The sequence below is a fragment of the Myxocyprinus asiaticus genome, chromosome 40 (genome assembly GCF_019703515.2).
Source record: "Myxocyprinus asiaticus isolate MX2 ecotype Aquarium Trade chromosome 40, UBuf_Myxa_2, whole genome shotgun sequence".
NCBI lineage: Eukaryota > Metazoa > Chordata > Actinopteri > Cypriniformes > Catostomidae > Myxocyprinus > Myxocyprinus asiaticus.
In genome coordinates, this window is record NC_059383.1 from 19854694 (window position 1) to 19869939 (window position 15246).

The window sequence follows — 15246 nt, forward strand, 5'->3', positions numbered from 1 at the left end:
ATCACCCTCACACGGTATGTATAGGCATGTGTGTTTGAGTTTGTGTGTGTGTTTGTTTTAGGGGATAGGGCATAAAGATGACTGACTGCCTTTGTCACACTGTTTGAGAAAGTGAGTGAGTCACACATTAGTGTGTCTACTCCCGCTCTTTGTGGCTGCCCATTGGATTTCGTGTTGATTGTGTGAAAATGACTTTTTGAAGTATTGTTTTGCACATCACACCTGCAGCCTGTTCCACAGTCTTTCATGAGCATGGAGGGGAACAGGTGCTACTGGTGTTATAAAAGAAGCACAGTTAAATTCAAAATGTTTGTCAATGCGTTAAAAAATAAAATAAAATAAAATAAAATACTTCTACAAAAAAGTAATCTATAGATGCAGGAAAGAGTATGTGAACCACTGGATTTATCACAGATTTCTGCGTAAATTTGTCAACAATTTGAATCTGATTTTAAAATAAGTCACAACAATAAGCAAACAAGGACAACATGGGATCATAACCAGGTCTACACTTCACAGAAAGCTCAGCAGAATTGGAATGGTCATAAAGTTCTAGATATCCTCAATTCTTGCGTGTATGTTTATTAAATATTTTGTACAGTTTGTTCAATATATGTGTGTGTGTGTGTGTGTGTGTGTGTGAAATATATATATATATATATATATATATATATATATATATATATATATATATATATATATATATATTTCACACACACACACACACACATACAATTATACTGTATATATTAGTTTGATATACACTTACTGGCCGCCTTATTAGGTACACCTGCACATCTACTTCTTAATGCGATTATCTAATCAGCCAATCATGTGGCAGCCATGTAATATCATGCATTATATAAAAGCATGCAGAAATGGGTCAGGAGCTTCGGTTAATGTTTACATCAACCATTAGAATGGGGAAAATGTGATCTCAGTGATTTAGACCGTGGCATGATTGTTGGTGCCAGATGGGCTGGTTTGAGTATTTCTGCAACTGCTGATCTCCTGGGATTTTCACGCACAACAGTCTCTAGAGATTACTCAGAATGGTGCGGAAAAAAAAAACATCCAGTGAGCGGCAGTTCTGTGGGCGAAAACAGCTTGTTAATGACAGAGGTCAGAGGAAAATGGCCAGACTGGTCCAAGCTGACAGGAAAGTGACAGTAACCCAAATAAACACGCATTATGTTGGGCCTCATGTATTAAGATAGAAGACAAAGGCAGGCCTAACAGTCATAAAAAACATTCCTCAAGCCCCCTCCTTTTAAGTCAGATGTTGTACTGATAAAAATCGCGCCAAAATCAAACAAAGGGAGTCCAAAACAGACTACAGATCCATGAAGCCTTGCCCTCTAAAGGATTGAGCTCTCAACTCCTATTGGATGAGGCACACAACAGAACGTCCCTCAAACATGACATCATCAGGACTTCAAATAATTCTGAAATGCTTCCAAAGTGGCTTCCGGCGACTTCGTTCACCGAATACGGACGTAGCTTTTTGCTGCTCTCCGGTGCAACCTCGTGGCATAAGGAAGTAATGTCCGACTTGAAACTGTAGCCATACAATCTCCATCTCGCTGGACGAGTTGAGATTACTCTGTGTTCGACCGAACACACTAACGGATCCGAAGGAGACCGCCGAGCAATTCGCATCTTCATCCGTTGGCCTACAGAAGTGAAGAGATTAAAGATTTCTTCCATCTTCAATCAAGTCGACATTTCTGAGTTCTCCGCCAGCCCGCCGAGAATCAACAGCCGTACCGCCCGCCGACAACGCGAGGAAACGGCCCGTCATCACCCGAGCCTCAAGGAACAAGGTCAAAGTTAAAGGACGGAGGAAAACACATTCTACCTGTGTCCTCATGCGATTCGAGTAAGAGGTTTACGTCTGGGCAGAGATAGAATATCATAGCGTGTTATTCTTGTGTTTCAAGGTTTTTGCTTGTACAGTTTACGGACCGACATGTCCGCTAATTATTAATACCCAGGGTATTAATTATCACGAATTTGTTTTGCTGTATTGTGGTCCAACCAAATTGGATTGTTGTGCATTTTCGCCATCGCGGGTGAGACAGCAACTGAGTTCATCCATTAGAGTCAAATAACACAGGACTTTTACGAGCCCCGCTCGTAAAACCGCGTCTCTGAGTGATGAACACGGCTGCTTTATCTCCAGCTATAGCGAAATCAGCTTTCGGGCTGTCACTTAATAATCTCTCTCTCTCTCTCTCTCACTAACCACACTGACACACACACACACACACAGTCACACACACACCTTTATGTGTTATAGGATTATTTTATTTCCATATCTAATCATATCACTGTTTAGTTTGTAGTTGTAAGTCAGAAGTTTATTGACTGCATTGTATTAATTATTAATTGATATTACTGCATAAATAAACTTTGTTTATATTACAAAGAGAAGTGTTTTGGTTTGTTTTGCATACGCCTGTGTCATGCTGACGGGATGTCAGTGCTCGGATTCAAACCTTCATTCATTGTTTTTTCCCCGAAAATCGATATTCTTCGGATATCGATTTTCCTAAGAAAACAATCTAATATTATTAATCTAATATATTAATATTCTATTGATTTTTGATAATTGATAATTATCTTTGATTGAATTTGAATGATCAATAAGCTAGTGTTAATTTTAATGTTTCATCGATGTTAACAATTAACGATTATCTTTGATAAGTGTTGATTTTAAAGGATTAAAAAAAGCTAACATTGATTCTCATCAATGTTCTATTGATTTTTATAATTAATAATTATCTTTGATAATTATTAATTATTGCTAATAACCAAACTTGCTCCTAAACGTAGCACACTACATTTACTGGAGTTCCATATAAGGTTTTAATGAGTTAGATACAATTAATTAATTTAAATATTGATTAATAACTACAGAAATAATTATTAATTATTTCTGATAGTAACACTGATCTAAACAACCAGTAAAGCCCTACAATTACAACAGTGCAGAAAAGCATTTATGAATGTACAACACATCGAACATTGAGGCGGATGGGATACAGCAGCAGAAGACCCCTCCAGGTACCACTACTGTCAGCTAATGGTACTTTTCCACTGCACGTTATGGTTCGACTCGACTCGACTCTGCTCGCTTTACTTTTCTGAGCTTGCTTTTCCACTGCAGTTTAGTGCTGCCTCAACGTGGGTGGGATTATAGGCTTATCGTCATAGTTGCGCCGCCTCTACTGCCGCGACATCATCTTAAATGTGACACAAACATTACTGACCATAAACAATAACACGACCGCTAGCTGTTAGCTACTAGCTCATTGTGCTGCATAAAGCAGTTGTTGCATGGTGATTTTACACAAGTGTAACAGTTAAATTGGCCTGATTGTTTTAGAAGCTAGCTTTCCAATAGCTGGTCAACTAAATAAAGTGAAGCATTCAAGCAGAATATAGAGTTAACATAACAAAACATACCATCCTCCATCGTAGACTCCAACAGGGCACTCTCCCTCCCATTGCTCGCCAGTCTATTGCCATAGATAGCGTCCATTTGGTCGAACCACTTCCACTTTCTTCTGTTTGAACCACTCCGGCTGTTGTGGTCCATGTGCGGCCAACAGCTGAGACACTTCCTGAAAGACTTTTTCGTTTCGTGTCGTTTCGTTCGTCGCTAATGAGAGGAATGTCTGCACCTCGTTTATTGACCACGGCGTGGTTTTGCGCACAGCCATTTCTTTTTACAATTCGAAAGTCGCGTGAACAAATGATATTGCTGTCGCTGTTGCTAACTTTAAAACTAGCGGGTTGATGTCACGTGTCGCAAATCCAGTGACGCAGGTAGTGACGATTCTCTCTGACCAATCAGTGATCTGCAGGGTTTTTACGTCACATTTAGTATAGGCTCGGCTCGCTTGGAACCTCGAACGAGGTGGTACTAAAAAAAGTATCAGGTACCAGGTACTATCCACAGTGGAAAACCCCCAAAAAGTGAGCAGAGTCGAGTCGAGTCGAGCTGTACCGTGCAGTGGAAAAGCCCCATTAGTACAGGAAGCTGAGGCTTCAGTGAGCACAGGCTCACCAAAACTAGACAGTAGACGATTGGAAAAACATCGCCTGGTCTAACAAATCTGGATTTCTGCTGAGGTACACAAATGCTAGGCCCACTGCAGCCTCAGTTTTCTGTTCTTGGCTGACAGAATTGGAACCCAACGTGGACTTCTGCTGTTGTAGCCCATCCGCCTCAAAGTTCAACGTGTTGTGCATTTTGAGATTCTATTCTTCTCACCACAATTGTACAGAGTGGTTATCTGAGTTACCGTAGCCTTTCTGTCAGCTCGAACAATCTGGCCATTCTCCGTTGAACTCTCTCATCAACAGGCCATTTTCGCCCACAGAACTACTGCTCGCAGGATGTTTTTTTTTTTTTTTTTTGTTATTTGCACCATACTCTTTACAATCTAGAGACTGTTGCACATGAAAATCCCAGGAGATCAGCAGTTAAAGAAATACTCAAACCAGCCCATCTGGCACCAACAATCATGTCATGGTCTAAATCACTGAAATCCAAATAATTTTCCCATGATAGTTGATGTGAACATTAACTGAAGCTCCTGACCCATATCTGCATGATTTTATACATTACACTGCTGCCACATGATTGGTTTGATAATCGCATGAATAAGTAGATGTACAGGTGTACCTAATAAAGTGGCCGGTGAGTGTATATATATAAACTAATTTATGGAGAAATCCATAGTAAATCTATACTTTTTTACATACTTTAAAATACATACTTTTTCCTGCACATTTTTATGCCAAAGAATCCAGAGTGAAGAGAAAGGACAGACAGGAATGATTTTTGTGGACTGTTTAAATAAGGACATAACTTGTCAGTTTAAACCACTTCTCAAGAAAGAATAATTGTGTGTTTATCGATTTAAGGCTATGTAAGTAAATCGAGTCTGAGCAGTTGGACTAAATCACATTTGGATTTCACCTAATCCCACACTAAAGAGCTCCAAAATCACTTCTATGTTTAATACAGTTTTTAATTCTGGCCTGTTTCTCTGTAAAGTACATATTTTTTCTCCCCTTTCTAGATGTTTGCAGGTTCTTGAAAAAATGAGTTTAAGCATCCCCTCTGCAAAAAAAAAAAAAAAAAAAGAAAAAGAAAAGCCTTCAGACATCCTTAACAATGCTTCTGTGGCATCAATTATCAGCTATTTGAGACTTTATTTTTATTGACTGAGGTTGAGATGTTTTACAGTGTTGCAGGTGCTGTGACAATTGTGGAGAGCAGTTAATGAATTAGCAGTGTGGAAGATGTTTTGTACACACAGATCTGCTGCATCAACAAACTTGACACCATTATAGTGCATGCTTGACACAGTTGGCAAATGTTTACATATGCAGCTTGTGCAATGGTCACTTATTATCTTTGTGTTGGTAACAAGCAAAGTAAATATTTGAAGTCTTGTTTGGAATGACCATTTGCACAACATGATTTGGCCGATTTATGAGCTTTTTATGAGCTGAAAATGTCCTCATGTCGGTTTTCATCAAGTTTCAGTATATTAGTGAGGACATTTACAAAAAGTTGGTCCTAGCCAAACCTGTACACACACCCACACACACACACATACATATTGGTAATCCTATCATTATGAGGACTCTCCATAGACATAATGATTTTTATACTGTATGAACTATAGATTCTATCCCCTAACCCTAACCCTACCCCTAAACCTATTCCTCACAGAAACCTTTTGGCATTTTTACATTTTCCAAAAACAAACATTGTTTAGTGTGTTTTTAAAGCCGTTTGAATTACAGGGACACTAACGGTGTCCTCTTAAACCACATTTATAGCATAATACCCTTGTAATTACTAGTGTATAAACTAAAAACGTTGTAAACCACAAAAAACAACTCCCACACACACACATACACAGACCTCTGTTATTGTTTTTGGAAAGCAATTCCAAAATTCCAAAGCGATTCCAAAAAGCAAATCTTCATTTAGCTCATCAGGCAGATTGCCAGAGCATTATTGTCAAAAATATGGGGATCTTTTTAAAGCAAACAGAATCTGCCAGGTGAGCAATCCCATATTATTTTTGCAGGCAAAGCAGAATTGGATGTTTTATTGTGTGTAGAGTATCGCAGATATTAAAAACCCACAGTTTTACCTCCAAGCTTTGTCATAATTAAAAACATTTCAGATGCAAGATAAATTGCTTATCTTCTTGCAGTCAGTTCAGGGGCCGCTTGAACCATTACCAGCTCTTTATGAACATTATCTTGTGGCTCTCGCTAATTAGGGCATTCTGCCTTATGTGCACATTAAAAAAGGCTACATTGCAGTGCACCATCTTGTACTAGCTTCAAACACTTACCTTGAATATTAACAAAAGAGGAGGCTTGAATGTCTTATTAATGTGTTCAAACAAACCTCTTTTATAAATCTGTTTAATCCCTAAAAAAGAGCAAAACGGTACTCACGGTCACTGCAGAGGAGACCACCATATGTCGTCATGGTGCAGTCACAGGTAAACCCCTCCCACTGCTGCAGACACACCCCCTGATTGGAGCAGGAGTCCTCTGTGCAGGTTGTACCAGGACCGGCTGAAACAAACAGGAAACGCAAAGAGGCTTGACTGACATTTCCAATCACACAGACTATAAAATACACTTCACATCTTTAATTGCATGCTAGAATTTATAAGGCACTTTCGACAAATAGGGTACAAAATAGGGCCTGAAACTTTTTTTTATTTTTTTTTTTATTAATATCAGTAAAAGGAGGTGCTTAACCTTCAGAAAAAAATGTGATCATCAATCTCAGGAGGTAAACTAAATATTATATGAACAGATTTATTTTGTGTTTATATTATGAGGTTTGCAATTTGTGCAACCCTGTAACCAAAATGTAAGGTTTTAAAATGATTTAAAACTCTTTTCACAATGAACATTAAATAAATATTCAAATTAAATAACAAAAAGTAAAATAAATAAATAAATGGTGACACTTTACAACAAGGTTGTATTAGTTAAAGGGTTAGTTCACCCAAAAATGAAAATTCTGTCATCATTTTCTCACCCTCATGATATCCCGGGTGTGTATGACTTTCTTTCTTCAGCAGAACACATTTGAAGAAAAACTGAAAAATATCTTAGCTCAGTAGGTCCTTAAAATGCAGGTGGATGGTGATCAGACTTTTGAAGCTCCAAAAAGAACAGACAGTCAGCATAAACATCATCCATATGACTCCAGAGGTTAAATGAATGTCTTCTAAAGTGATACGATCGCTTTTGGTGAAAAAAAGATCAATATTTAAGTACTTTTTTAATTCTACAGTAAATCATCACTTCCGGTCAACAGCGGTATGCGCGTGTGATATAATCGCATTGGCACGTGAGAAACTCGAGAACTGCCACACGTAAGACACACCCGGAAGAGCAGCGCTGTATACAAGTGAGGAGGAAGAACGCTGTACAGTAACATGGTTGGTTTTGGTTTAGATCTGAATTTATCTTTTTTTTTACTCAAAATGGTGCGTTTGTGTGCTTATCCTAGACGTCTCAACCGAGAGGAGAACATGAGATTATGTATGTAACATGGCAACACGAATACATCACATGAGAGACTGCTTGGACTCCACTCCATGTTTATGCTGACTGTCTGTGATTTTTGGAGCTTCAAAGGTCTGATCACCACCCACTTGCATTTTAAGGACCTACTGAGCTGAGATATTTAAAAAAAAAAAAAAATTTAAATGTGTTCTGCAGAAGAAAGTAAGTAATACACATCTGGGATGGCATGAGGGTGAGTAAATGATGAGAGTATTAACATTTTTGGGTGAACTATCGCTTTAAGCACTTTAGTTCACATTAACTAACAATTTACAACATTTTTACGGCAGTTATTTATTGGATACATTTTAAATAAATTAATTAACATATTTATAAAATAAATTATTATATCATTTATTAAGTGTTATTTGTTAACATGCTGTAAATGCTCTACAAAATATAAATTAAGTTGTTCTTTGTTAGTTATGATCCCTAATGTACTAGCTAATGTTAACAAAATGTTATAGTAAGTGATGCCAAATAAATTATAAGACAAACAAACAAACAAACAAACAAAAAAATGCAGCAGAATGGTTAAACCTAGACCATACAGATATTTGATGTATAAAACAACCTTATTTTCCTGCTTTTCCTTGTATGTTAGATAATAATTTATCTAGCATATCTAAAAGTTCTTACTACAAAAAAAGCAATGGATTTGTGCCTCAAATGCTTTAAAAATGTCATTGGACAACAAAGAGTAGCATATCAGTGGAAAGTGCCTTAAGCAATGTGTTTTATGACTGGTGACTGGTTGAAAATGACTCATCCGACAGTACACAAACCTTCACAGCCTCGCTCTACCTGGCCCACCCGGTGCAGTGCATCTGCGATAAGGTCGGGAAGTCTGCCATTTAGATCAGCCGAGGCCAGGCAACCCTGGTAGCCATCCCGAGATGCTATGAGCTTAGGGAGACTGTTGTACATGCTCTTCCCCACACCTCCAACATACAGCTCTCCTATACAACACAGAGAAAGAAAAGACAGACGGTTACCAACAGACATTGCCTTTCAAAATAAGGCATAGACCAATGATTACGCCTCACATTTTAATTCACTTCCTCATGTCAATTGGAGCTAAATAACGTGTGTGTTAGTCTATGATGAGCAGAATATGTGTGGTTCTCTTTTTAAGCTAATTTCCTGCTGAAGAAGGCTAATATCAATGGATCTTTGTTGTACAGAACAAAAAGAAAAAAAGCTGTCATATCACGGCATATAATTATGTAACTTCAAAGTTGCCCTTGAGCATTGAAGGAAGAGAACGTGTGGCTAGACATACAGTATGTGAGGAAGAATGAAAAAACTATATAGACATGTCTCCGGCTATACGCTCCGTCACCATGCACATCTGTTTTGTTTATGTGTATGGCAGCGGAGGGCACTCAGACAGGGATTTGGGAATAGAGAAGAGAGGTGGAGAATTGAAATGACTGGACCCTTCAACAGAGTGCAGCATGTTCCTGCCTCTGAAGTCAAAAGCTGACTGATGCAACAGTGTTGTGAGGAATCACTGTAGAATATATATTGAAATGGGAACATACAGCGAGAATTCACCTAAATAGCTGGTTTAAATATTGTGAGCTATAATGTAAATTCTCTGTATCACTTGACTTGATCTGTGGTGCGCCAAATGCAGCCTGCTTTAACATTTAAACATTACATTTAAAATATTTTTTAAAAATTCAATCTATATATATACACCGATCAGCCACAACATTAAAACCACCTGCTTAATATTGTGTAGGTCCCCCTCGTGCCGCCAAAATAGCATTCTGAGATTATATTCTTCTCACTACAATTGTACAGAGCTATTATCTGAGTTACCGTAGACTTTGTCAGTTCAAACCAGTCTGGCCATTCTCTGCTGACCTCTCTCATCAACATTTCCGTCCACAGAACTGCCCCTTACTGGATGTTTTTTGTTTTTGGCACCAATCGGAGTAAATTCTAGAGACTGTTGTGTGTGAAAATCCCAGGAGATCAGCAGTTACAGAATACTCAAACTAGCCCATCTGGTACCAACAATCATGCCACGGTCCAAATCACTGAGATCATTAACGGAAGGTCCTGACCCGTATCTACATGATTTTATGCACTGCACTGCTGCCACACAATTGGCTGATTAGATAATCGCATGGATAACTGTTGGTGCCAGACGGGCTGGTTTGAGTACTTCTGCAACTGCTGATCTCCTGGAATTTTCACACAGAACAGTCTCTAGAATTTACTCTGAATTGGGGAGCAGCCGCAGCCGTCTGCCTAGGGACAGAGGGGTCGCTGCCAGCTGGCGAGAGCCGGAGGAACTGCAGCCGTCTGCTGAGAAGGAGAGGGGCGGTTCCATCTGCCAGGGGCCGGAGGAGCAAGCTGGCGTCCGCCAGAGGGCGGAGGAGCGGTTGAGGACCAGGCGTCAGCATGTCAGGGAGCCGGCGAGCAAGTTCTTCTCTCTCTCTCCTCTTTCTGTGTGTCTCTGCTTGCCCTTTCCCTCTCCCCACGCCTCCCCTCGTCTCTCCCCCCAGGTTCACAGGAGGCGGGGTGGACCACCGGCTAACAGAACGGCCGAAAGGGCAGCGTCTCCCCCCCAGAGATGAGAGAGGAGTTAGTCAGACCGGTGGCGCCCGGCCTGAATCAGGTGGGGAAGGAGTGTGACGAGGAGGGCGTGGCTGGGACGTGATGGAGCACGGCCGGCGCTGAATCAGCTGATCAGCAGGAGAGCGAGATAAGAAGTGGCCGGAGACGCCGGTTTGGGAGAGAGATGCACGCGGCCGTGCTGCATGTGTGTCTGTTCGTTTATGTTTTATGTTGTGTTTTATCATTAAACCTTATGTTTTCTGTTCAGCTGGTTCCCGCCTCCTCCTTGCCCATCCTTTACCTGTTACAGTAATATTTAATCTTTCAATATCATGTTTGGTCTCTATATCTACAGAGAAATGCCAAGAGTATTTTTGAAGAGGTTTGGAAAAGGAACAATGCATAAATGAAACTTTAAAGACATTGTTTTAACTATGTACTTTAAAATATGCAAATGTTCCACACAGAGAAGGGAGGGTGAGCCACACTGTGTGGGCCTCCTCTGATCTTAGCAGCCAATCATAACCCTGAAGCAAGAAGCGCCAAACTGAAATCTCCTCCTCATCAGGAAGGGATAAAACTATCCTCCGGATGACCACACCTTTGTCCTGAGTCCCTGTCCAGAGGGTCATTAAACGGATACACTTCTAAAACACCTTTGTCCTGAGTCCCTGTCCAGAGGGTTATTAACAGGATACACTTCTAAAACACCTTGGTCATGAGTACCCGTCCAGAGGGTCGTTAACAGGATACAATTCTATAACACTTCTCAGTTCTGGTCTCACTCTATGAGAGAGAGGATAACAGATCATCCAACATTCTTAGTGTCCACCCGAGAGACAGAAGAAGATCGACCGAGTACCAAGTCTCACTACAAGAGACTATTGCAACGCCAAGTTCGGAATCCTTATACCAGGGAGATAACTACAGCGACAAGGTTTAGCTCTGACGTGCAAACCTTCTCTTCAAGTTTCGTGCATCTGCGTGTTACAGATGATGAATTTTTCACCGACATCAGGGCTGTATATCTGCATGTTCCAGATTGCAAGAACCCTCCCGGTGCTTCCAGGAGATCAGCATTCCTCATCTCCTTCGTGTCCAATGCTGTTGAAATGTCAATCCAGCTCCTTACCCACTGTATTGTGGCCCTGAGCCCCAGTGGAAGACGTCACTGTCACCGAACTCATCGATCGATCAAGGAGAACGTAAATATCATTACTGAATCTCTTTCCAGAGACCTTGGCATTAGTGTAAACTATTAGTTTATGATTTTCTAAAGTTCTTTAGATTATATAACCTGTCTATCAAATGTTTTGCAAATAATCTTTGTGTTATTTGTTTAATTAGGAATACTTATTAATTAACAGAGCAACAGCTAATTATCTTTCCATGAGATAATAGTCATACTTTGCCATTGCTACATCTAATTCAACCACATACCATCCTATGCACATTATTTACCTATTTTTTTTTTTATCTTTTAGCATATTAGTACCATTTTGTAGTTTTTGTTAGTTATTCTTTTTTATCTTTTTGTAAATAAAACTCATTTTATTAAAACTGTGTGTTCCTTGTTTTGATGATACAGAAGAGCTCTAAAGGGTTAGGGAATCTCACAAATCAGATTATTCAGATGACCACCTCCCTCCAATTTACATATTTTTAATTTATCGAATGGTCCATTTGGATCATTATTTTACTGTTAAGGTGAAACTCCTGAAACTCGGTGCCCCGAGGATGGAGGGAGTGGCCGTCTGATATTAATAATCACACACACATACACCTTAAAGTAAAGGGTGATCAAAAATCACCGCATTCTTTGGTGTCTTGTGTGAGGCCTAGTTCATTTCAGTTGGTGCCAGGGTGATTCTCACTACAACATTGACTTCTAAAGTCACTTTTTGTTATGTCTTTTTGATGCTTTCATCTGTCACAATAATGTTATGTCTTTGAATCATCTTCATATAGGATTTTTTTCCTCAGCAAATGTTCATATATATATGTATATGTGTGTGTGTGTGTGTGTGTGTGTGTGTGTGTGTGTGTGTGTGTGATAATATGCAATTAATTGTATTAATTAATCAGCATATGATGCATTTAATTTGATAAAAATATTCAATGAGACCTAACTTAATTGTAAATACATGAAATGTCCTAATATAAGTAACATAATATCAAAGAGGTATAGACGGCAATATTCATATTTTAGTCAGAGTAGCAAAAAAAAAAAAAAGAAAAAAGAAAAAAGAAAACATTACCTTAAAAATACAAAAGCTGTTCTTTAAGTTTAATAGTGTCACATTGGGGAAAAAACATGCTATAATTGCATTGTGGTTAAGAGAAATGAGATAACAGTAGCATCAACATACAGTAAACAGATTCACAGACACAATAGAAGTGCAGTGATGCTATATTTAAGCATTGTCATGTTCTTTGAGGTACATGTTGCTTTCATTCTACTCTTTCATTATTCCATCCTTTCATTCTGCAAATATATAATGCAGAAAACATCAAAGATGTTTGGGGACCTTCAGATAAACATTCACCGAGCAAACCATGTTTAGAGGGCATTGTTTGCGAGTGAAACGCAATTTCCAACTGAGCTCTGGCAGCAAGACAGGCAATTATGCGTTAAAACTGACAAGCAAGAACACATATGGCTATTTTACTCCCACGGTCGAAGAGTGCGCTCTCTCCCTGATTGTTTGCTGAAATATGCTCTTTTTCCACTCCAGCTGAATACGCCCAATTAGACCACCATTAAAAGCCCCCTTAATTTAAACATTTGCACTATTTAATTTTATCTTGCTAGAGATAAGTTGTATTCTTTCGTTCATAACTTTTCCCTTCCGTTAATGGCCCCTTAACTTTGTTCACTTCAAATAACCTGTAATTGCCCTCAGTGTCGCTTCAACGGAGTGACAGTCTTCCTGACTGTTTGGAGAGGCTATAGCTCCCCCTGTTAGGATACTGATTATATAATCATACCTATTATACAATTCAATGCAATAGATCAAGCACATTCTTGAGGTGTTACTGGCTAAATCACAGCTTCTCAACAATCAGCTTCTCTCAGCACTGAAATTCAAAGTCCAGCAAGCACGTTTAGACAAACAAGTTCCTCAAATTGTTTTTCATAAAGCAATATATATTTTTGTCAATTAAATCCACAGTGTAGGCTCCTAATCAGGACTTTAAAAGGACTAATCTACAGTTCATACATACAGAGGCACATACAATTTCTGGGGACTTTCTAAAAAAAAATAAATAAATAAATAAATACATTTCTTTTTAGATAGTTAATAGTACTCAGGTGAATTGATTCAAAATGAATGAATGAATAAAATAAATAAATAAATAAATAAATAAATAAAGACATCTGCACATCTAGTTAAACTGCAAATTCACCAAGATCAGATTTGCAAATTTTCCTGAGAAGTTGTAAAAAAGGTGATAAACCCAAATGTCACATATCTCCTCAGAAAAATTTATGAGATATTAGACTTTAGACTTAAAGCCTCATTTGTTTCATACGCAATTACTAAGCGTGCAGAATACTTTTGAAATAATTGTTATTATTTATTTGTTTGTTTAATCATTAATTTATTTATTTTTAATTATCAATGAGAGAGCAGCAGAATGGGATTGGGACACAACATGAGCCGGATACGAACCCCCACCGTGCCCAGCTCAGGGAAGACAAGCTTAGTTTGCTTCACACAGAATGGCCTGTGCATGCTTATTAGCTCTGTATGTCTCACTGTTATGCAAAGAATAATAAAGAGACTTCAATCACAATTTTCAATTATACAACCAACAGTTTTTTTCATTTGTCAGTCAGTGGATGGCTGGGCAGCAGGAGAGCAGAGCTCCTTTTGTGGGCGAGAGGGAGGAAAATCAATTGCTTTCAAATGAAGGAACTGCAGAGAGATTGTAAAAATGACATCTCCAGTCATGTGTCTCTGTTGAGTAATGACGAAGCAATATCCCTGCTGGATAAAAATGGAGGACAGAAGAAAGCAAAAAAGAAACATCTTTGGCTGTGCTCCATGACCACTGGCCTTGAGCGAAGGATTACAGCACCTAGTATAAATATAACACCACAACTTTCACATCATGCCAAGTTCTTGTAGAAAAGTATCTCCACACCTGACATTGTGACAACATCTTGCAAAGGAGAGCTTCCTAAAGGGACTCTTCATAAAGTGATGTCTTTTTTCACAAGTAAAAGTTTAGTGTTAGAGCTTTGGTTTAGGGGTAGTCTATAGTCATTTTAATTGCTTACTTAAAAGAAACAGTTTACCCAAAGATGTGAATTCTGTCCCCCTCATGTCCAGTGGTCAACTGATATGTTTTTTTTCATGGCTGATGACGAAATCCAGTGAGCAGGTGGCTGATAGGCCAATACAATGCCGATATATCACACAATTTGATACAATAGAAAATGTCATGAAATGTTTTTAATCAACTTTAATTTATCATGATATTTAAGCAAAATTTCACATACAACTTTAACCACGTAAAAAAATTAATAAATAAAATTGTGTGTTTAAGATGGCAGATTCTCCTAGTTTCTGATTCATCTTCTTAGTCATTGTTTCCACATAAAGAAATTGTAATACATTAGGAAGAAGGAAATAACAACAGTGCACAGATGGACAGTATGTGCGCATTAGAAATAGCATTTTCTCACATAAACAAAAAAACAAAAGCAAGTCAAACTAATTGTACTTACAGTGCACAGTGAAAATGACTTTTAGTGCACATAAAGTGCTTTTTCTTTGAAGTTGCTCTGTTGCTCTCGTGTGGATCCAGCAAGAGCGACAATCTTCTGACCGATTCCAGTTTAACTGGCCCGGATCGCCTGCTTGGAGTATCACTGACTGACCATCGCGTAACATTCGTGAGTCAGAGGGACACGGTTTTGATCCAGGCTGTTATAATATGCGCTTCAGAGGAAGATATATGAGTGCTCCACAGGAAGAAACAACACTGGATTTGTGCATGTTTTGTGAGGTTTGTGAATAAAATCTGTTTAAACGAGATACC

The 15246-nt window shown here is 38.8% G+C and overlaps 1 protein-coding gene across 4 annotated transcripts in view; it reads right to left on the reverse strand.

Annotated features, from left to right (window-relative positions):
- LOC127431253 (neurexin-2-like) overlaps positions 1-15246 on the reverse strand; it is a 599363-nt gene that overhangs the window by 283517 nt on the left and 300600 nt on the right. For all 4 annotated transcript variants that reach the window (XM_051681607.1, XM_051681606.1, XM_051681610.1 and 1 more), the window contains 2 exons: positions 8412-8585; positions 6496-6618 (listed from right to left, as the gene is read on the reverse strand). In XM_051681607.1, coding sequence (XP_051537567.1) covers positions 6496-6618; positions 8412-8585 — 297 coding nt within the window. The remainder of the gene's footprint in view (positions 1-6495; positions 6619-8411; positions 8586-15246) is intronic.